Source organism: Saimiri boliviensis, chromosome 11 (genome assembly GCF_048565385.1).
Source record: "Saimiri boliviensis isolate mSaiBol1 chromosome 11, mSaiBol1.pri, whole genome shotgun sequence".
Classification (NCBI taxonomy): Eukaryota; Metazoa; Chordata; class Mammalia; order Primates; family Cebidae; genus Saimiri; species Saimiri boliviensis.
The window spans coordinates 36,534,123-36,556,432 of NC_133459.1; the positions used below are offsets into that span (position 1 = coordinate 36,534,123).

Genomic DNA, 22,310 nt, shown 5'->3' on the forward strand with positions numbered 1-22,310 from the left:
TAGCAAGTGAGTGTCACCTCCTGTTCCAGCAGCCCTTGGCTTCTAACAAGGTAAATAAGACGCGGCCTACCCTCTGGAGCCCAGAACCCAGGAAGAAAGGTGCACATGTATTGAGTGCTTGCTTTTCAGGCCCCGTGGAAGTGCTTTATGGGAACCATCTCCTTTAATCCTCCCCGACTCTAGGAGGTTCTCCCAGGAGAGACCGCTCCAGACGACATCAGGCCTGAGAACAGGCAGGCCGGGCAGTGCAACGAGCTCTGGAGAGCGCGTCCTTACCCGGTCAGTGTGACCTTGTGCAAGTCACGGTCGTCCTCTGCCCGCCAGGCCCCGGGCAGCGAATGCAGGGTTCGACTCCTCGGGATTTCCTGACGCCCCTTTCTCCGGGGTTCAGGGTCTGCGCGGGGTGTCGGGGAGGGGGTCCGAGGGATGGGGGACCTGGGAATAGAAAGGTGACACTGAGACCCTTAGGGAGGGGGCCAGTGAAGTGAGTAAAGGGGGATGGACGGAGATGGAAATTCTTGGGGTAAGAACCACAGACGCGCGCTTCCTCCCCTCCCCGCCCCCGCCGCCGCCGCCGCCGCCGCCGCCGCTGCGCCGCCCTCTCCCGCGCTCCGGAAGGCCCGAGTTCCCGCTCGCCGCGCAGCGCCGGGCGCCGCCACCCGCCGCCCAGGCAGCCAGGCGACTCTTCCTCCGCAGGCCGCACGGGCTGACTCAGGCGCCGTTCGCCGGGCCTTGCCTCGCAGTCGGCGTCCAGTTCCCCCTCGGCTCGCGGCCACTTGGTCCGCGCCGCCGGCGTCCTGTGTGCCGGGCCCGCCCGCACTGCGGGGACAGGCCGGGCGCCGCCCACGCCGCGCTCCGCCGGGCGCGCAGTCTCTCTGGGAAGCGGGCGGGCGGCCATGGCGCGGCGCGCGGGGAGGTAGCGGGGCGGACGCGGGAGCGCACTGTCGGCCATGGCCCGGCGGCGGCGCCGCGCCTGCATCGCGCTGTTCCTGGTGCTGCTCTTCGCCTTCGGCACGCTCATGGGCCTGCGCACGCTCAAGGCTCCGGACGGACTCCCGGCGCTGGGCCCGGGTCTGGAGCTGGCGCCCTTTGAGCGACGCCCAGAGGGGGCCCCCGCGCCCGCCGCCCGGGCCCCGGCGGCCCCTGCCGCTCCGCCCCCGCCGCCGCCGCCGCCCCGCACCTCGGACCCTGGCGGCTCCCCTGGGCCGGTCCCCGCGGAGGCCGAGCCCGCCCCCGGGCAGAGCCTGCGCGTCTACTCGGACCTGCACGCCTTCTACTACTCGTGGTACGGAAGCCCGCGGCGCGAGGGTCACTACATTCACTGGGACCACGTCATGGTGCCGCACTGGGACCCCAAGATCTCGGCCAGCTACCCCCGCGGCCGCCACAGCCCCCCAGACGACTTGGGCTCCAGCTTCTACCCTGAGCTGGGACCGTACAGCTCCCGGGACCCCGAAGTGCTGCGGGAGCACATGACCCAGCTCAAGGAAGCCGCCATCGGTGAGCGCCCCCCACCCCGGGTGGCCCTGACCCCAGCCTCGCCCTTTCTCCTTCCCACACCCCAGCTCCCTCTGGTCGTGTCACCGGGCCTTTGGTTCCACTTGCCCGCCAACCTGGCTTCTTGGCCGTTCCCTCCCACTCATCCTGGGCCCACCATGCGGCACCGCCCCCTCCGTCTAGTATTCAGACCCCCACCTGGGCCCTTTGACCCCTGTCAATCCAGGGCGGAACTGCTGGGAGTTTGCGCCAGAAGAGGCAGAGTCTTCAAATTTGTTGGGCGATGGGAAGTGAGGCCTGGAGCCCTGGCCCTCAGGATCTGGGATTCAGAAGAGTGGAACCTAGGGCGGCCTCTGCTTTCACAGCAGGTACAGGGTAGAGCAGCAGCCCTTCCTGTTTTTGCTGGCTGCAGAGAGGAAACTGTGCTGGTGTTCCACAAGGGCTTCTGCTCTATTTGCAGCTGTGGGTAGCGCTGGGGGTTTAGAGGCTTTTCATCAAGCACCCAGCTAGTGGGAACGTCCCTGGGCGCCTCCTTTGTAGGCTGGGGAGGGGAGGCTCACTCGTTAAAGGTTTCGTCCCTGAATTCTGCTAGATTTTACAGATGGGCTATGCTCAGGGCTCTTCTCCATGCAGGACATTAGGGGTTAGGGGTGCTTCTCTTCTTCAGAGGTAGGCCTGTGGCTACCAGGTGGGTGTGGCACTGTCCACCCGTTCCCTTTGTTCTACTTGCTAATGCACTCTAAAGCCTGGCTCCCTTGCGGCCTGGCACGCTACGGTTCCCGCAGCCGCTGCGCTTCAGCACCGCGGGCGTGGACAGCTCCGGGGCGCGAGGCTCTGGGATCTCATCTGCAGGAAGTGAACCTGGCAGGAGGCTTGCTCCAGTTTTTTAGAAACCATTTTTGCAATTGGAGACGTTTGTGGAGGAAAAAAAAATCTCTGTTGAGGGGGATACTGTGTGTCTCTGAAGTGGCCTCTGTATTGCGTCTCAGGCGTTCTGGTCCTGTCCTGGTACCCACCTGGCATGGCTGATGATAACGGGGAACCCTCAGATGACCTGGTGCCCGCCATTCTGGACACCGCCCATCAGTACAGCATCCAGGTGAGTCTTCAAGAAGAGGCCATGTGGGTTAGTGTCTCTAGGAAGTTCTTGCAGTAGCCCAGGGAAAACAAATATGTGTCACGTGTGGTTTTGGGGGAGGGTTCAGATAAGTGCTGCCTATGTTACTCTTAGTTTTTTGAATTCTACGAGAACTGAGTAAACTAAATATAGGACCAAGGGCAGACGAAATAATTATCACTTTTGTTAAATAGTAACAGAGGTTAGGTGGTAAACCTTGGTGGAGTAAGGGTAGGCAAGAGCCAAAGGGACCTGCAGACTCAACTCTCTAGTGGGAGGCAGTACTGGAACTCGAGGAGTAGACAGGTGATCTCAGCAAGTGGGCTCACTTTCAAGAGGAAGGACGGAGCTGGGTGAAGCATTACCCCACATGGGCCAATCGAGTAAGTCATTATTTGCTTCTGTGGTGAAGGAAGAAAGATGATAGAGAAGGTAGAAAACCCTCACTCCCCATTCCTAACAGGAATTCCACCACCGACACATCTAACAGATCACAGCAGTTTCCCACTGACACAGCTTCAGCATACTTCTTCCACTGTTTCAGGCAGCCAGCACCAACAACTTGGAGCTGGAACAAGGTTGAAACCTATTAGCCACCCTGTAACAGCCCGCCAAAGTGATTCCCACATGCCCTTCCCACATGTGGGAAGTGGGCAAACTGCTCACCCCTCTTTTGGCCTTGAAGGGCAGCCACTGCCTCTATCTCTACTGTGCCCACCATTGCCAGACCCTCTTCTGAACTCAGCCTCTCCTCTAGGCCATGGTTAGATCCCGAGCCTGGTATGTCGTGGCCCCTGGATAGACACTCACCTGACCAGTTACTCCTCTGTTTATGGCAGGTGGCCTTCCACATCCAACCCTACAAGGGCCGGGATGACATCACTGTACATGACAACATCAAGTACATCATTGACACGTAAGGCTGCTCTTGGGGCTGGAATTTTGGTGGGGGTCAAAATGGAGGAAGGGATAGAAGGTTTGGAGGGGCAGGTCAAGAGACATGGGGCATAATGCCTGTGTTCCCAGAAGCTGTTTTATAGTAAGAGAGTGCTGGGCCTAACGTCAGGCAGCCTGGGTTTCAGTTCCTGTTCTGTGGCCTCTGTGATGAGGCAATCCTCTTAACCTTTGACTTTTGTGAGAATCACACAAGTTAATATATGTGAAAGTGGCTTCTATAGTGTATGCACATCATTTATTCATTCAAAAAGTATTGAATGAGGCTGGGTGCCGTGGTGGCTCATGCCTGTAATCCCAGTGCTTTTTGTTTTTTTCCTTTTTGAGATGAAGTCTTACTGTGTTGCCTAGGCTGGAGTGCAGTGGCACAATCTTGGCTCACTACAACCTCCGCCTCCTGGGTTCAAGCAATTCTGCCTCAGCTTCCCGAGTAGCTGGGATTACAGACACCCACCACCACTCCCAGCTAATTTTTATATTTTTAGTAGAGACGGGGTTTCACCATGTTGGCCAGACTGGTCTTGAACTCCTGGCCTCAGGTGATCCGCCCACCTCAGCCTCCCAAAGTGTTGGGACTAAGGTGTGAGCCACTGCACCCAGCTTCCCAGTGCTTTGGTAGGCAGAGGTGGGAGAATTGCTTGAGGCCAGGAGTTTGAGACCAGCCTGGGCAACATAGCAAGACCCAATCTCTACTGAAGAAAAAAAAAAAAATTAGCTGGGCATAGTAGTGGATGCCTATAGCAGTCCTAGCTACTTGGGAGGCAGAGGTGGGAGGATCAGATCACTTGAATCCAGGAGTTCGAGGTTACAGAGAGCCACGATTATGCCACTGCATCCCGGCTGGTAACAGAGCAAGACTCTTGTCTCTTAAAAAAAAAAAAAAGGATTGAGTGCCTACATGTGTCCAAGCACTGTCTTAAGCCCAGTTGTACAGTAATCAGTAAGCCTAGCGAAGTTTCTAAGTTCATAATGTTTACTTTCGTTGTTTTTTTTTTCTTCTGAGACGGAGTTTCACTCGTTACCCAGGCTGGAGTGCAATGGTGCGATCTCAGCTCACCACAACCTCCGCCTCCTGGGTTCAGGCAATTCTCCTGCCTCAGCCTCCTGAGTAGCTGGGATTACAGGCACGCGCCACCATGCCCAGCTAATTTTTTGTATTTTTAGTAGAGACAGGGTTTCACCATGTTGACCAGGATGGTCTCAATCTCTTGACCTTGTGATCCACCTGCCTCGGCCTCCCAAAGTGCTGGGATTACAGGCTTGAGCCACCGCGCCCAGCCATAATGTTTACTTTCTAGTGTATGTTGCAGGTACTGTGGAGCAGACAGTAATTAAATGGGAAAAATTAAACAGTGATCTATACAGGATTTTGTGCTAGAGTATGCCCAAGAAACTACTTAAGAGTGGCTAGTCAGGTCAAGTGAGTCTCAGGAGACAACAGGTGAGCTAACACCTGAATGAGTAGTCAGGGCTGGGTGCAGTGGCTCACACCTGTAATCCCAGCACTTTGGGAGGCTGAGGTGGGAGGATCACTTGAGGCCAGGAGTTTGAGACCAGCTTGGGCAACATGGGGAGACTCCATCTCTACAAAAAGATTTTTGTTAAAATTAGCTGGGCATGATGATGCACGCCTGTGGTCCCAGCTACTTAGGGGGCTAAGGTGAATGGATCACTTGAACCCAGGAGTTTGAGGTTGCAGTGAGCTATGATGGCACCACTGTACTCCAGCCTGGGCAACAGAGTGAGACTCGGTCTCAAGAATAAAAAAAAAAAAATTTTTTTTTTTTAAAAAGCCCAGGCATGGGAGCTCACACCTGTAATCCCAGCACTTTGGGAGGCTGAGGTAGGTGGATTGCCTGAGGTCGGAAGTTTGAGACCAGCCTGGCCAACATGGTGAAACCTCATCTCTATTAAAAATACAAAAATTAGCCAGGCATAGTGGTGGGTGCCTGTAATTCCAGCTACTTGAGAGGCTGAGGCAGGAGAATCACTTGAACCCCAGGAAGTGGAGGTTGCAGTAAGCTGAGATTGCCCACTGCACTCCAGAGCAAGACCCTATCTCAAAAAAAAAAAAAAAAAAAAAAAAAGGGTCAGCCTGCAAAGATCTGGAGGCAAGGAGAAAATTCCATGGAGAGGGCTGGCAGAGGTAAAGGCTGTAAGATGGGACAAGCTTGTATGACGTGTGACATCCGGACAGAAAGGCCAGATGGGGAGTAATAGGTGGGTGAAGAGCAAGAATGGAGTAGGCAGGGCCGGATCAAGTAAAGGGGAATAATGAATGGGTTATAGGGAGGCAAGATGGAAACCTGGAGACCAGTTAGCTGGCTGTTGCTGCAATCCAGATGAAAAATGGTGGTGGTTTGGCTAAGGGTAGGGAAGTGCAGCTTAGGAATGACACTTAGGGAGAGGAAGGAGGGGAGCCAGGTTCTTGCTCAGAGGGATATGAGTCCAACTGTGGAGACTGACTGGCTCCAGAACTGGGCTGTGTGGCATCCAGATCTCATCCACGGCAGGTCCTAGAGGTGGGCCAGTCTGTCCTGTCCCATCCAGCTGAGGCTCTTCTTTCTCCTTCTCAGGTATGGCTCCCATGGTGCATTTTACCGCTATAAGAACAGCATGGGCAAGAGCCTCCCACTCTTTTATATCTACGACTCATACCTGACGTCCCCTGAGGCCTGGGCCCACCTCCTGACACCAAACGGGCCCCACTCGATCCGCAACACGCCCTATGATGGGGTCTTCATAGCACTGCTGGTGGAGGAGGGCCACACCCATGACATCCTGGCCGCCGGATTTGACGGCATGTACACCTACTTTGCCTCCAACGGTTTCTCCTTTGGTTCTTCCCATCAGAACTGGAAAGCTGTGAAGAACTTTTGTGATGCCAACAACCTCATGTTCATCCCCAGCGTGGGGCCTGGCTACATAGACACCAGCATCCGGCCCTGGAACAACCACAATACACGCAACAGGGTCAACGGCAAGTACTATGAGACGGCCCTGCAGGCGGCCCTAACAGTGAGGCCCGAGATAGTCTCCATCACTTCCTTCAATGAGTGGCACGAGGGCACCCAGATTGAGAAGGCCATTCCCAAGAAGACACCCACCCGCCTGTATTTGGACTACCTGCCTCACCAGCCCAGCCTGTACTTGGAGCTGACCCGCCGCTGGGCGGAGCACTTCATCAAAGAAAAAGAGCAGTGGCTCATGTGAGGGGCCTGTAAACAGGGGCGTGAGGTGCTGATGTCCTTGCTTTGCTGGAAGGGGTCACCACGTGGGGTTCAGCTGAGGTTGTAAGCACTCGCTCGTTCCCAGGTCAGAGGTCAGCAGCTGGGTGCCTCTGGTTCGGCCGTCAGGCCTGGGCAGCACAGAGCCCGTTCCTCAGGCATGCGGTGCTGGGGTGCTCTGCGGTGATGGGAACAGCAGAGGCTGGCAGGTGACTGGACTCAGGCCAGGGCAGCTCTGCATCTTGGGAACACTTTCCTGTAACCCCTTCTAGTTCGGAGCTCTGCAGCGGGTTGGTATTGTGTAGTGGCCGCCCAGTCACCGCCCTCGGAAGGGTGTCAGGGTCTGGGCTCGCATGCACCCTGTTCCCTTCTGCCAGCCTGCGTCCTCTCCTCAGGACTCCTTCCCAGATCATGTCTTCTCTAAGCTAGGGAACCATATTTGAGACTTTCAAAAAAGGAACTTCTAGGTTCAAGCTCCTCCCAGTAGATTCCTGGACCCAATTATCAGGAAATCATCCTGAGCACTCACAGGTTCATTTAACACTCACTCATCAAGCACACTGCTATGTGCTAGGTGCTGGGGAGAACTTGACCCAGGAACAGTTCCTGTCCTCAAGCTTACAGGACCCAGCTTTCCTGATCTGGTGTGGCCTTGTAGCTAGTGCCTGGGCACAGTGTTTTTTTTTGCAGTTTTACCTAGTGCTGGGAGTTCAGTTCTTTCTCCTCTAAAAAAATACCTCTGTGCTCCAGAGCCTACTTTTTCCCAGATGCGTATTTAGCTCCAGGGAGAGGACTATGAGGAAACCCCCTCCCTTTAGCTGCCTGAACTGACTGAGGCCCACTCACTAGAGCCATGTTCAGTGCTACTGTGATTTGTAGTAATTAAATATAAACCGGTATTCTCAAGTAAGCATTCCTTTTGCTCTCTTTAAGACTTCACCAATTCGGATCTTTGATTCTGTGACAAACTGATGTATAAGCTGGGTTGGCTATGGCTTTAGCACTAACAAGGAGGCTTGGTTAAGAAATTACTCAACATGACTGGGCACAGTGGCTCATGCCTGTAATCCCAGCACTTTGGGAGGCAGAAGGGGGTGGATCACTTGAGACCAGGAGTTTGAGACCAGCCTGACCAACATGGCAAAACTCCATCTCTACTAAAAATACCAAAAAAAATTAGCAGGGTATAGTGGCGCATGCCTGTAATCTCAGCTGCTTAGGAGGCTGAGGTGCGAGAATCCCTCGAACGTGAGAATCACTTGAACCTGAAAGGCAGAGGTTAGAATGAGCCAAGATTGTGCCACTGCACTCCAGCCTGGGTAACAGTGAGATTCTGTCTCAAAAAGAAAAGACAACCAGAATTCTGGGAACTAGGGTGTAAGAGGGAAAAGGAGGGAGAAAGTAGACCCATGGTCACCTCAAGGACACCCATCCTGTTAGATAACAGAGAGATGAGCAGGCCTGGCCACCTGGCTTGTGGCTTAGCTGGGAAAATCAAGGCAGGCAGGGACAGATGAAAGGGTTGGATGTTGACCTACAGTAATTTTCAGAAGGCAGAAACACAGGCTTCATTTCACACATACACAATCTGAAAAATACTAAACATAGCAAGGCCAGGGGCAGGGACAGCCATTCTCACACAATGCTGATGGCAATGTAACTTAACTCAGTTCTTTTGAAGGCTAATCAATATTGAGAGCCATAATACTTCATCTACTTTGACCTAATATTCCTAATACTAAGGAAATAATTCAAAAGAAAATAAACCATTTACAAATATGTTTAATAGCAGCATTTCTTTACATTAAAGAAATACAAAGTTCAAATGCCCAACAATAATTAACACTTTTACACATATAAATAGACAAAAGGCTGTGGAGAACACTGGATTTAAATAAAGGTGCTATGGGTATAGTGAACTGTAACTTATTTTATGAATAAATAAGAAAAGAGTTCCTGGCTGAAAAGGATAGTGGAGATTTCCCAATATTCTTCAGTTTGGACCCAACCCCTGCCAAGTGAGCAGGCATTCCACTATCACACCAAAAAGGGTGCTCTCCCCACCAGCAGTTATAATACATACCACCACCAGGCCCAGTGGCTCTTCAGTCTTTAACCTAATGTGGTTCTAGCTTCAGGAGCCCAACCCATGCCTTTGGTCACCTGAGACTCTTTACTTATTAATTTTTATGAGACGGGGTGTTGCTAGGTTGCCCAGGCCAATTTTGAACTCCTGGGCTAAAGCAGTTCTCCTGCCTGGGCCTCCCAGAATGTTGGGATCACAGGCATGAGCCACCACATGCAGCTACCTGAGACTTTTTAAACAGCACCAGCACTTCTAGCTGGTTGGAAGCTTAAATGCCACTATGTACCAGAAAAGAGGCTCTCACTAGATTCTACATCTGTTATTTAAATTACTTTTCAATTAAAAAGCAAAACAGACAGAAGAAACTTACTGGAATAAGGCCACTTAGGAATGTTTTTAACTTTTCCATTCAGCTTTTGGCCGATATATGAAATTATGAATAATAAATAGTCTTTCCCCAGGTACAAGGCTAAACCATCAGCTTCCAGGGCTTGGTCTACAGTACTCAGAAAGACACACTGCCTAAAGTCAGGCTAGTGCCCTAGCTCCAGTGGCCTCTGCGGATGAGGCCTTGCCAGTCGTCAGTGGACACACACATAGTATCCAGCACCACGCCTTGGGCCTTCCTGCTTCCCAGTTTCACAGGTAGGATGCATGTGAGGGGAGCAGCCCGTACTTCTGTTGGAGGATCGCTGTAGTATTTTCCAGGGCACTGAGGAGGAAACGGGACAGTTACCAGTCTGATTTCTCTAAGTCCCGAGCCCACCAGAGGCTGGTGAGCAGGTACATAGACTCGCTGGCCCTGTTATGCCCTGTTCAACAAACTGGTTGGTGAATCCTTTTGAATCTTAGTAAAGCCAGCAAACTTAGTCCCACTGCAACTACCACTGATCCAAAACCGGCCCTCAGGGCAAGATAGAAGGCACCATCTTTATCTTGTCAAAGCTTTTTTGCATCTCTCCAACCCCTCTCAAATTATTTACCCATGCCACAGGGAAGGTACTTACCAGCCTGGACGAATAATGCCAAACTTTCCAGGCACAGACAAATCAACCACAGTTGAGCCGAGGCGACACTCAGGGCTCTGGCCATCCCCAATTTGTCCCCCATCAATGACCAAGGACAACTGAGGCCAGAGATCCTGGAACTCCTGAGAAGAGGAAGAAGGAAGAGCATGGATGTTATCCCTGGCATATGCAATAATGTCATACTGCACACAGGGTCATCAAAGGCCTTACAGTCTTAAAACAGGAGGCACCAGGCTGGGCACGGTGGCTCACGCCTCTAACCCCAGCACTTTGGGAGGCTGAGGTGGGTGGATCACTTGAGGTCGGGAGTTCAAGACCAGACTAATCAACACGGAGAAATCCCATGTTTACTAAAAATACAAACAAATAAGCTGGGCATGGTGGCACATGCCTATAATCCCAGCTACCTGGGAGGCTGAGAAAGGAGAATCACTTGAACCCAGGAGGCAGAGGTTTCGGTGAGCCAAGATCACTTCATTGAACTCCAGCCTGGGCAACAAGAGCGAAACTCCGTCTCAAAAAAACAAAACCAAATGAAACACAGGAGGCACCTTCCTCTAAGCAGAGAAAGGAACTTCATTTAGTTAAGGTCAGCTGTGCCATGGGTACTGCATCCTATGAGGTTTGGAGCCCTCCTGAGTTAGCACCCCAAGTAACACCTACCTAGGACTTAAAGAAAATCTTGCTATGTCAAAAGGAAATTTCACACATTGCTTCAGTTAGGGAAACAGAAGTACAACGATCAGAGTTTTGGGCAGAAATATGGGCTCTAACTCTGGACTTCCCCTCATATCTCTGTGTGACTGCACGCACGTTACTCTATCCAGGTGTACCAGACAAGTGGGCTGGACTAGAAGATCCTATGTGTCCTAATTTGTTCTAATCTATGTAGCCAAGACAGGACTAGGATGATCCTTTCTTTGACCTAGCTTGCGGCAGAGGTAAGAGAACAGGGTCAAAAGTCAAAAACTAGGTAAAAAGGCTGGGCCTGGTGGCTCATGCTTGTAATCCCAGCACTTTGGAAGGCTGGGGCAGGCGGCTCTCTTGAGGCCAGGAGTTCGAGACAAGCCTGGCCAACACGGTGAAACGCTACCTCTACTAAAAATACAAATATTAGCTGGACATGGTGGCGGGCACTGTAATCCCAGTTACTTAGGATGCTGAGGCAGGAGAAACACTTTAACCGAGGAGGTGGAGGTTGCAGTGAGCCAAGACGGTGCCACTGCACTACAGCCTGGGCAAGAATGAGACTCCATCTCAAAAAAAAAAAAAAAAAAAAAAAAACCTAGGTAAAAATCTGGTCACTTAAAGGCTGTGTGACCTGGAACAAGTGATTCCACCTCCTTCCAGCTCTAGAACTATGCTCCTGGATCTCACTGCAACTCTGATCAGGGTGGGAAGAACAGAACGGGTTAGACTGCCTGCTACTTGCACTCAGGCTTTGGGCTATGAGGATACTCCCCCTAGAATCATGGACTGAATTGTTAACTAAGTTAGAGCTTCCCCAACCCCCTGTGAAGACACTGCAGTCTCAGTTAGGCCTGGAAATTTGGGATAGGGGATCATAAAAACCAGTTACTGTGTTGGACAGGTCAAATGATTGCTGACAAGGTAAAAACCTCCCCACCCCATGCCACATCCCCATTCTTGCTCCTGGGGTACAGGCACCAGAACCAAGTCAAACCTGCACTCTGAGAATGAGAAAGGATGCTGAACTCTCACTCGCCAAGAACCCTAAGCCCTGCCCTAGGTCTGGGCATGGAAAACCCCATCAGCTTATTTTACATCTTAATAAGAAAAAGAAGTGAAATTTCTGTGTCCTCATTTGTTCCTAGCCAAAAAAGGATTAGGATTGTCCTTTTTTTTTTCTTTTTTCTTTTTTTGAGATAGAGTCTTGCTCTGTCGCTAGGCTAGGGTGCAGTGGTGACATCTCGGCTCACTGCAACCTCCCCATCCCGGGTTCAAGTGCTTCTCCTGCCTCAGCCTCCTGAGTAGCTGGAACTATAGGCGCGTGCCAACACACCCAGCTAATTTTTGTGTTTTGGGTAGAGACAGGGTTTCACCATGTTGGCCAAGATAGTCTTATCTCCCGACCTTGTGATCCACCCGCCTCGGCCTCCCAAAGTGCTGGGATTATAGGCATGAGGCACTGCCCAGCCCAGGATTGTCCTTTCTTTGATCTGGCTTGTGGCAGAGATAAGAGAACCAGGGTCAAGAGTCAAAAACTGGGTAAAAATCTGGGTCACTTAATGGCTGTGTGACCTAGAACAAGTGATTCAACTTTTTGGAAGCTAAAATTTTTTTTTTTTTTTTTTTTTTGAGACGGAGTTTCGCTCTTGTTACCCAGGCTGGAGTGCAATGGCGCGATCTCAGCTCACCGCAACCTCTGCCTCCTGGGTTCAGGCAATTCTCCTGCCTCAGCCTCCTGAGTAGCTGGGATTACAGGTACGTGCCACCATGCCCAGCTAATGTTTTGTATTTTTAGTAGGGACGGGGTTTCACCATGTTGACCAGGATGGTCTCGATCTCTTGACCTCGTGATCCACCCGCCTCGGCCTCCCAAAGTGCTGGGATTACAGGCTTGAGCCACTGCGCCAGGGCTTTAAAATTTTTTTTTTTTTTTAAGAGACAGAATCTCACTCTAGCCCTGGCTAGAGTACAGTGGAACGATCTTGGCTCACTGTATCCTCCACTTTCCAGGTTCAAGTGATTCTCCTGCCTCATTCTTCTGAGTGGCTGGGATTACAGACATGAGCCACCAAGTCTGGCTAATTTTTGTATTTTTTATAGAGATGAGGTTTTGCCATGTTGGCCATGCTGGTCTTAAACCTCAGGTGATCCACCCGCCTGGGCTTCCCAAAGTGCTGGGATTATAGGCATGAGGCACTGTGCTTGGCCTTCTTCATTTTTCTTTAGAGCACTGTCGTGAAGATTTACAGCCTAACTCTGTATTCTCCAAAAACTGCCATCTCCAGGAAAACAGGAAGACATTGTTCTTATCATAAGCTTTCCTATGGTAAGAAGAAACTACCATTCTCCCCCTGGCTTTTCAGACGTTGATAAAACCTTTCAAATTTCTTTAATTTATATTCCCACCCCAGCCCCACCCCTACCTCCCTGCCAGCTGGGCAACCTTCCCACTGTTTGCCCAAGGACTCTCACGCCCGGTAATCCAATAGGAAACAGTGTTTGGGCTGGTGACATTTCCAGGGGAAGGATTGGGTAAACGCACCTCGACATTCAGAGAACTGGCCTGGGAGCTGAGGTTGGCGCTAGTGAGAGCAAGAGGACCCTCAAACATCTGAGCCAAGTCTTGCATAAAGGCGTGATCAGGAATCCGGATTCCTACAAGCTATGAGGCAAGGGGAAGGGGATCATGAGAAAGCTTGGAAGACGTAGAGGGTATGTCTGACCTGGATCCCAGTGAAAGCAAGTGGCCCGGAGTCTGGGGACACAAGAGAAAACTTGACTCACAGGCGTAAAAGGATTCAGGTCCTTGTTGAGCTCCTCCGAGCGTTCCATCACCAGGGTCACGGGTCCTGGCAGCAGGTCTTTCAGGAGTCCCTCGGGTACTCTCACACGACAGTATCTGGGAAACACAGGAGCATAAATCCATTCAAAATGACTGGTGGTCCTTTCCCAGACTCTAGGCAAACGCAGGAAAGGAATCCTTCGAGTTTACAATGGAAGCCGCCTCTCACCCTGTTTCACCTCCCTAGAAGCTTGAGCAGAAAGCAGGGCCCCAGGGGCGCACCGCTGGCTTGGCACCCACGTGCCTCTGGTCTCAGAGACTAAAACAGCTGCACCGCTGTGATATCGCTGACAATGGGTTTAAGCTCCACGTTTTATTTTCTTCAAGAGATTCGCTATTAAGTTAAGCTACTGTGTTTGTGTTTGCTTTTTCTTGAGAGCCTGCCCAACTAGCACAAAAGCGCCCAGGGAACACGGCCCCTGGCTTTCTCGTGTGTCGCTGCCTCCTAGCAGCGTGTAGTTCAGAGCCTGGGGCAGATTAAGTCCTCGGTACACGTTCCCAGTTCCGGATTCCTTGGTGAGCCTGGACAAGCCCCTCCCGCTCTCTGCGCCTCAGTCTCCCAAGCCTGTCACCGGAAACCCCTCCCGCGGTGCCGCCCCCAGCGGGGCCGGGTCGGGGCGGCCTCACCTGTAGACGTCGGCCACGCGGCCCAGGCATACGGCCAGAGGCTTGGCCTCGCTGCGGCCTTTGAGGCGGTACACAGCGTGCAGGGCCGCTGAGCAGCTCGCTGCGCAGGCCAGGCCATACAGCGTATCGGTGGGGACGGCCACCACGGCGCCAGCGCGCAGCTCGGCCACGGCGGCCCGCAGCGCCTCGGTCCAGCCGGCGCGCTCCGGGCTTGCGGCCTGCACGGCCCCACTCCCCGGAAGCCGCAATAGCCGGGCCCCGGGAGCCGGCAGAACGGGGCTCGGCGGGCGGAGAAGACGGCCGCTCCGGGAACCAGCAGGCCCCTCGCCCAACCCCACGCTGGCAGCCACCGCGGCCCTCATACCCGTGCACCGGCGTGCCGGAGACATCCGCCCAGGCCCGCTTCCGGGAGGAAGTGACGCTCCTAGCCAGCTTCCGGCCCGGGAGACTCGGCCCCACCTCTGCGCCGGGCAGCTTAAAGGGACCACGACCCCCAGGAGGATTGAAGGAGACCGGTGGGGACGGGGCGGGGCGCAGCCTTGCGGAGTCCTAACGAAGCGCTGGGGAGGGGGGCGGCCGAAAGGGGGGCGGTGGTCGGGCCGCGCAGGTGGAGATGGAATGGGGCCCGGGCTCAGACTGGTCACGGGGGTGAGAGGGGGCCCTTCGGGAAGGGGGGAAGGGGCTCGGACCCCGCGCAAGCGCCGGCCCTGACCGTCTGTCTCTCGCTCTCTCCCGGGTAGGGAGGCTGCCGGCGTGGACCGCGGGAAGGCGGGGCTGGGGCTCGGCGGGAGGCCACCCCCGCAGCCGCCCCGGGAGGAGCGCGCCCAGCAGCTGCTGGACGCGGTGGAGCAGCGGCAGCGGCAGCTCCTGGACACCATCGCCGCCTGCGAGGAGATGCTACGGCAGCTGGGCCGCCGGCGCCCGGAGCCGGCTGGTGGCGGGGTTAGTGCCCACCCCGGGCTGGGCCTGTGGGGTGGGGTCTGCCCACTGGGTAGGCTAGCCAAGCCCTAGCTTCCCCTGGAGAGGGGAACTGTCTCCCCACCGCCTTATCCTTAACCTCTGATCTGGTGAGAGGTTTCGAAAAGTTAGTACTATCCAAATGCCAAATGGCCATATCCTTCTGGGGCCTAATCCAAGGCCTTGCCTCCCAGCCTCACTTGTTTCCTTTCTGTTCCAACTAGAACGCCTCAGCCAAACCCGGAGCGCCCCCCCAACCGGCTGTCTCAGCCAGAGGCTGCTTTCCAAAGGATGCTGGCGATGGAGCTGCGGAGCCCTGACCATCCCCGAGCCGGATGCCCTGACTTCTCTCCCTCCCCAGGGCCAGTGGCTGGACTCTGAAGAACTCCCTTCAATAAAGGGGCCAGTCTTCACTGGCAGTGGCTGGTACTTGGCTCTCAGCCTGGAGTGGCAGCTCTGCTAGCAGCTGGGTTCACTCCCACTTCATCCTGGCTGAAAGCAGTGCAGTGCTTTGAAATGTAGCCAATGAATACCCAGTCTGATTACCCAGATTTGGGCAGACCAGCAGTGCTCGCCAAAGTGGTCTGGCCTGCTATGGGGGATCCAGGTGGTGTTACATGTCTATTTCATGCTTTGGGGGCTCTTAGCCCCACAAAACAACTTCAGCAGAGCCTTGATTAAAAGGAAGCCTGCAGACTCTCCTGGTGACCGACGTTTCCTTTCTGTCCCCTCGCCAAGAATGATGGCTGGGCAGGGGGGAGTGATGGAAAAATGTCAACTCTGGGCAGGGTTGGGAAGAAACGCCACAGATACTACCAGATTTAAATAAGCATTTAATTAGGATTTCATTAGTATTTAATATTGCTTTTTCAATTCCAAAAAGTTAAATTTTCACTTCTTAGCAGATATTTTAAAGTACAATATTAAGTTTATACAAAATGAGCAATTAAGCAAACACCATTATTTCACATTCTTCAAAAATACAAATTCGTATTTATTCTTTTTTGGGTTTGGAGGTTTCTTCCTTTGGAAGTACTGAACCTGTAACGTTTTCATATCGCTCAGTGGAAGTCCGTTGTTCCCATGTTTCACACTTAAATAAATTTGATAGACTTTTACATAATCCAAATAAAACTATTTGGGATTTTAAAAACTGTCACCAAGACCCTGGCCAATGATTAGTGTATGTCAAAAAAAGAGGGCTCTTGGGGGCTCTTGCCTTTCCTGGCTAGAAGATCTGAGCCAGAGATTCAACAAAAATCTGTTTCCAGCCACCTTCCCCAAACAGGGACTAGGAAAAGTTCTATGGAAAAAAGAACAGACACCTTGAACTCTGACTGCCACCTCCACATTCTCCAAAACACAATGAAGGATATAGACTGTTGAGTCAAACAGCCTTTGGGAGGCCTGAGAACACAGCAGGAAAAGGGCAAGAGAAGCCTCTGACTTGGCACACTACGAGGATAACAAGAATATTGCAAAAAACACCCCTGGGTTTTGGTGCAAAAATGTTTTATGAAAAATTTTCCCATAAGAAAAAGTAGAAACTGCATTGAGCTGAGAAAGTGACACTACAGATCACCCGATTTTTGGCCCAACAGGCACACCACCAAAAGGGCAGTGTGGGGTTTTAAACCTCACTTCCAGTAAAAAAAGCTTGTACTATGTACACATTGACATAAAGATCCAGTTTAATTTGCATTTTTCAGTGCAGACTGAGAAGCCCTCTCTTGAACAGGAATAACAGTGAGAAATGCCCAGACAGTGGTCGTCGGCTTCCCCTAAGGGTATCGGAAGAAATACAGGACCCTTTCCCTCTCTCCCTAAAAAATATGCAAGAGGAAACAGGCTAAAATGGCTAACCAATCAGAAATATGCTTCAGTTTTGTTGCCTCCATCCCCAAATATGAAGGAACAGACAATTTCTGATCTATGTCACAGCAGAATCATTTGCATAGTGGATCTATGAAAATCTTTCTGCTTTGGCTGAAGTATATTTTAAAACTTGTCTATTCTATAGCCTGAGAATTGAAGATAAAACGGGGGAGGTGGAAAAAAGGAAGAAAGTTGATTCATGGGATTTAATGTTTGTTTATGGGACTTAATGAAGGTTGGAGGCCTTTTTGCTTAAGGAACCAACACAGGTAGTATGGGGAGCAGTGTGGAAATGGCTCTTGTTGCCCCCGACACCCATGCCTCCCCAAACATATTTCTGATTGGTGGTGTAAGACAATTGTAAACTCTTGAGAAATACTGTTGCAGTTGCACAAATCAACGGTTTCAGTGACTCTGGAGAAGTCTTTAAGGACAATGGATGTGATCACAAACATAAAAGTCTAGAAGGTGCCAGGTTTCTACCGAGGAACAACCTGTTCCTTCCTTTCAGGCATCATTTCATAATGGTGAAGAGGGAAAAGGGCAAGAGACCAAGAAGTGATGAAAAAAGGGCCTCAACAGTCAGCAGAAAACAGGACCCACAGCAGTTCTTCAGAGAGCCTGAGGGGGCGCCCTGGGGCACACAGGGAAGGCTTGCATAGATTGAGGGGTTGCTGAGAATGCATAATAGTGTTTCCCTATGGACAGCCTCATAGCTCAGGGCTGACTGAGCGGAAAAACGCGGCCAAGCCAGGGCCACATGGGACAACGACCATCAAGCTACACATATTGCACCAAGGTAAGTGCTTTTCTTTTCACACCTCAATTTAACTTTTTATTCTGAGCAAAAAATAAAACTTTGTGGAAAGTATATATATATATATATATATATATATGTATGTATATATATATACACACGCACACACACAAAAGAAATTGCAGCAATCGGGTTAAAGATAAAATAACCTAAAGTGCTTTTTTATTTTATTATTTCTTTAATATACCAATATGAGGTTCTGCAAACTTGTCCCTCTGGACACATTCAGCATTATACAAAGTCTCTCAGGAAAACCCACCCACCCTCCAATATCCCCATCAGTCCACAGCCTTGACCCTGAAAATAAAACTCTCCAATCTACCAACTATCCCAGAGGTGAAGAAGAGAAGCCCCTTGCCTTTTACCCAGAGAGATCTTCACATCTTAAGGCCCCTTCTGGGCTTGTACCATAATCTCCTTCTAAACAGAGGTGGAATTCAATAAATGACACCACTTCTGTCACCAAACTAGTGGTGGCCACATGAGATTGGCCAGACCCTGCCAGGAAAGACTGGGCCACTCTCCCTCAATGCCCAACCTGCCTGCCTGGGAAGGGCCAAGTTCACTAAGGCAGTTTGGTGGTGCCAGCCAGTTTCCTTACCACCTCCTAAATTTATGAACCCCAATCCCTGGTGCTAAGCACCCTTCGAAGTGGTTGTCTCATTGGAGATGCTAGTAGGAGCTGGAAGATAAATGTACAGGGTGAAAATGGTTAAGTTTACTATGGGAGTGAAAAAAGGCTTGATTTTACCCGCTAGAATTCTACAAACCCTCCCATACCTCCCAAGGTTCATTTCTCAGGTTTGGGAAACCACACTCACGTGAAGGTTCTTTCTGGCTCCAGCTTAGCTAGGGGCCCTCTCTTCTTCAAGGTCCTTGGCACTAGAGACCAGGATTAGGGAAGGACAGGTAGGAAAAGAGAACTGAAAAAGGAGGGAAAGGAAGACTACCTACCCTGGGCAATAAACCTGATCTTCACAACCACTCACTGGCATTTTAAGCATATTCCTGATTTTTCAAAGCTGATTGGATCTGATAGTCTCTCTTGTAATCTAAAGTCACCCTCAAAAGGCAGACACTTCAGTTTCTTCAACTGGAAAAATCTGTCAGCCTAAACACTGTTTTAGATGCTGCTTCGGCTGGGCGCGTGGCTCACATGAGGCCAGGAGTTCAAGACCAGCCTGGCCATCATGGTGAAACCCCATCTTAAAAAAAAAAAAAGGCTGCTTCGTCACCCCTGATCTTTGAGAGTGAAAAGGCCACAGACCTGGGTAGGGCCCCAATATGAGCACAGTCCCGGCTAACCAGGAAGTCGATAATTAAACCATGGGTGCTTCAAATGGCCTTCCCTGGGCTCCTATTTCCCACCTCTGCTCCCAGGGAACCCAATACCAGGTGACCATAGGATGGGCATATGGGAGCGTCATTACTGCTCTCTGATACAAGCTTAGTTTGGGGTCCCATCACTCCTCTCTCCTAAGTTGTAAACAGCAAGGGCCTATCTCAAAGCTTCCTATGGATATGAGGTTCAGAGACAGCCAAGGACACCTCACACTCAGCAGGTGGTTTTCCAGGAGGACTAACCCACTGTGTAAACAGAAGATTCCTCCTGCCTTACCAACTTCTGCTGAGGTCAATGGTCACCAGAAGCCACAAACCTTTTGGGGAAGGGAATGCAGAAGGTCAAAAAGAAGTCAATTCCCTAGGCTGGGCACAATGGCTCACACCTGTAATCCCAACACTTTGGGAGGCCAAGGTGGGCAGATCACCTGAGGTTGGGAGTTCAAGACCAGCCTGACCAACATGGAGAAACTCATCTCTACTAAAAATACAAAATTAGCCAGGTGTGGTGGTGCATGCCTGTAGTCCCAGCTACTTGGGAGGCTGAGGCAGGAGAATCTCTTGAACCTGGGAGGCGGAGGTTGCGGTGAGCTGAGATCTCGGCACTGCATTCCAGCCTGGGCAACAAGAGTGAAACTCCAGCTCAAAAAAAAAAAAAAAAAAAAAAAAAAAATCAATTCCCCTGGCTAGGGTCCCAGAATGAGAAATCGGCTTCTTCTAGTTAAGACCATTTTCTTCATGGCAGTAATGACATTCACCCCCACTGCCCTCTTTGTCTGTCCCTGAACATCCTGGCTAAAGGCAAGGGAGGAGGGCCTCTGGCTCCAGGGTAAATTATCTGCTCTTGATCATGTCTTGGCTGGCCCTGAGCAATGGCTCAGAGAATAGGAGAGTGACCAATGCAGATCCCTTTATATTAGGGAATGAAAATGCAAGGCAAAATTATGGCTGCTTCCTGCCTGACACTGTTGGCTCAGAAGAGCAGCCTTGTTAGTGGAACACTGCTCCTTGCTCAGGGCAGGGAAAGGTCTCTTGGGAGGCAGAGGCCTATTCTGCACCTCAGGCCGCACCTGGCTTCTGAGCTTGGTGAGTTTGGTGAGCATTCATGACTATGTTAATATAGCCTGTTGAGAAACACTTTTCATGCTAGTGTGGATTGTATCTTACCTTTTATTTTAAGAGGCAATGACTTGGAGCCAAAGGCAGACAGATGGATATAATTCTACACACACACACACACAATTTTTTCCTATAACAACTTAATGAAACATTCCAAATGAGATAACTTATTGCAACATTTCAGGCTTTTTGGTGGAAAGGGAATTTTTTTGTTTTGCTATACCCTGAGTAGAAGATCATTGTTTTGTGTTTTTTTGTTTTTTGTTTTTTGTTTTTTAATAAATCACATGACTAAGCTGAGCAAGTCACATCCTTCTTTGCACTGTATGAGGCTGTATGCAAAATCCAGGCAGGGAGGGGCAGAGATGGAGGGGGCAACCCAAAGCCTGGCTGGAACCTGGAAACAGGCCACCTGGCCTGCCAATTACATGCCACCTCATACGAATTCCCTTAAATCTGCACCTTCTCCTGATAAGCAAAATACAGCCCTTCTGCTCTGAAGAAGAAAATACCATAAAAAAGAAGGCAGACCACCAAACAGCAACTGGCCATAAACCACATGTTCACTCTAGGAAGAAACAGGGATATTCCCCAAGGAAAATTCACTTTGATCTGCAAGCCCTAGCAACCAGCTGAGAGAAAGAACCAGGAAGGCAAAGACAGTGATAATGTTGCTAGAGCCTGCTCTGCACACACGTCATCGGCAGACAGCACTCAACAAGCTGCCTAGGGCCTCTGCAGAACCAGATCAACCCCACAGCCTGCGAGCAGGGCCTGAAGCTGCCTATTTGTGCTGAAGCGGGCTGCAGAACGACCCGTGTTATCCACCCTGAGCTCCACCAACACTAAGCACAAATGACAACACCATCTCATCTGAACCCTGTCCAACTCACAGCTGCCTCACTGGCCTTTGCCATTGCCCTCTCTGATGGAGCAAGGGTCTGGCCTTCCAAGCAAATGTCAGCCTCAGATTCAAAAGACACACAGGAAGGAACAACACCCAACACACTGAACTCTCCTGCCCAATCCACAAAGACCCCAGTGCAAGCGATGGGCAGCATCAGATTGATGGAAACCACACCCTTTCATTTAGAATTTTTATGCATACGAGTAACCTTAGTTTCCAAGTTCACATGACAACAAGCAAAAGTGACATACAGTGCAGCCAAACAGTTCACTTATAACTTAGCTTTTTTTGTTGTTTTTTGTTTTTTTTTTTCCAAAGATTAGTTCCTGGGATGTGAATAAAGAAAATACGTCTGAAAGGTGAGGATTTCAAACAGTAAATTTCTTCATCCTTCAAATTTCTGACCCATGATGGCAGGCATTGTACCTCATGCCTCCTGCTCACCCTCTTTTTCCTGGAGGTGAGCATACACGGCCCTTCACTTGGAGAAGCTGCTGGTGAGGCCCATCTCCTCCTCCGCCTGCAGTAGTACTTCAATGGGAATCAAATGGGACGGGGTGTCCAGGTTCTGGAGGGATAGAAGCTGTGACATATCCATGGCACTTAACGTTTCTGTCTGAGGGTCTGAAGGAGCCTCTGCTTGTCGGCTTTGCTCACAGGAGGAGGGCATGGTGGAGGATGATGACCGGGGAACAGGGGCTGAAGAGAAAGTCTGCGCTGGGAGCTGCAGGCTGGGCCCATCAGGAGCTTGGGGGCTTGGCTCTGGAGGGGGTGGTGGGGAGGAGTAGCCCTTCCTCCTGCTGGACGCCCGCTCCTTTGCAGAGTCCCGGCATGCACACTGACACTGACACGCCTCTTCTTGTTTGATGATGATCACAGGAACACTGAGGCCAATCTGCTGGACAGAGCTCCCTGCGAGAGAGGCAAGAGAGACTGCTTTTCAAGTAGCTGCAGGGGCAGGAGCACGAGGGACAGGGATACATGGACTAGGTGAGAGTGAAGTGCCATAGGAACCATGGGAAGGACGGTCGCCATGCTTTGGGCTTTGTTCTGCTTTAAATTGGACCACATGCCCTCTCAGGAAAAAAAGAAACACTCCCCAGCCCAAGACAAAGTCTCCTTTCCTTAGAAAGGAAATGCACACGCAATCTAGATGCACCCTGTGTTTCCAGCTTCATTTCCAGTCATTCTCCACCGCACCCTCTGTGCAGATACCTACCTTTTCC

General features: G+C 51.2%; 4 protein-coding genes across 8 annotated transcripts in view; 2 read left to right on the forward strand and 2 right to left on the reverse strand.

Annotated features, from left to right (window-relative positions):
• The first annotated feature begins 646 nt into the window (after positions 1-646).
• Positions 647-7,705, forward strand: MANEAL (mannosidase endo-alpha like). 3 transcript variants are annotated; one of them, XM_039473670.2, is made up of 4 exons: positions 647-1,500; positions 2,487-2,596; positions 3,454-3,530; positions 6,145-7,705. In XM_039473670.2, the coding sequence occupies exons 1-4, from the start codon at positions 951-953 to the stop codon at positions 6,779-6,781; spliced, it is 1,374 nt and encodes a 457-aa protein (XP_039329604.1). In that variant the 5' UTR covers positions 647-950; the 3' UTR covers positions 6,782-7,705. The 3 variants fall into 3 exon arrangements, with proteins under 3 accessions (XP_039329604.1, XP_039329605.1, XP_074236641.1); XM_039473671.2 differs by having other exon boundaries at positions 6,422-7,705; XM_074380540.1 differs by lacking the exons at positions 647-1,500; positions 3,454-3,530 and having other exon boundaries at positions 2,519-2,596.
• YRDC (yrdC N6-threonylcarbamoyltransferase domain containing) lies at positions 6,449-14,457 on the reverse strand. Of its 2 annotated transcripts, XR_012512380.1 has the most exons (6): positions 14,069-14,457; positions 13,384-13,498; positions 13,142-13,261; positions 9,889-10,031; positions 9,252-9,593; positions 6,449-6,513 (listed from the first exon to the last, which is right to left on the reverse strand). XR_012512380.1 is itself a non-coding variant. In XM_003937074.4 (5 exons), exons 1-5 carry the CDS (start codon positions 14,455-14,457, stop codon positions 9,521-9,523), a joined length of 840 nt encoding a protein of 279 aa, XP_003937123.3. In that variant the 3' UTR covers positions 8,562-9,520. The 2 variants fall into 2 exon arrangements, 1 of the variants encoding a protein (XP_003937123.3); XM_003937074.4 differs by lacking the exon at positions 6,449-6,513 and having other exon boundaries at positions 8,562-9,593.
• Positions 14,458-14,501: 44 nt separating this feature from the next.
• On the forward strand, positions 14,502-15,726 carry C11H1orf122 (chromosome 11 C1orf122 homolog). Of its 2 annotated transcripts, none has more exons than XM_039473673.2 (3): positions 14,502-14,583; positions 14,809-15,010; positions 15,250-15,726. In XM_039473673.2, the coding sequence occupies exons 2-3, from the start codon at positions 14,963-14,965 to the stop codon at positions 15,343-15,345; spliced, it is 144 nt and encodes a 47-aa protein (XP_039329607.1). In that variant the 5' UTR covers positions 14,502-14,583; positions 14,809-14,962; the 3' UTR covers positions 15,346-15,726. The 2 variants fall into 2 exon arrangements, with proteins under 2 accessions (XP_039329607.1, XP_039329606.1); XM_039473672.2 differs by having other exon boundaries at positions 14,519-14,716.
• A 119-nt stretch (positions 15,727-15,845) lies between these two features.
• The window catches only part of MTF1 (metal regulatory transcription factor 1), a 59,842-nt gene continuing 53,377 nt past the window's right edge, over positions 15,846-22,310 (reverse strand). The window contains exon 11 of the mRNA XM_039473669.2: positions 15,846-21,996. Within this exon, the coding sequence (XP_039329603.1) occupies positions 21,563-21,996 (434 nt within the window). The 3' untranslated portion in view covers positions 15,846-21,562. The remainder of the gene's footprint in view (positions 21,997-22,310) is intronic.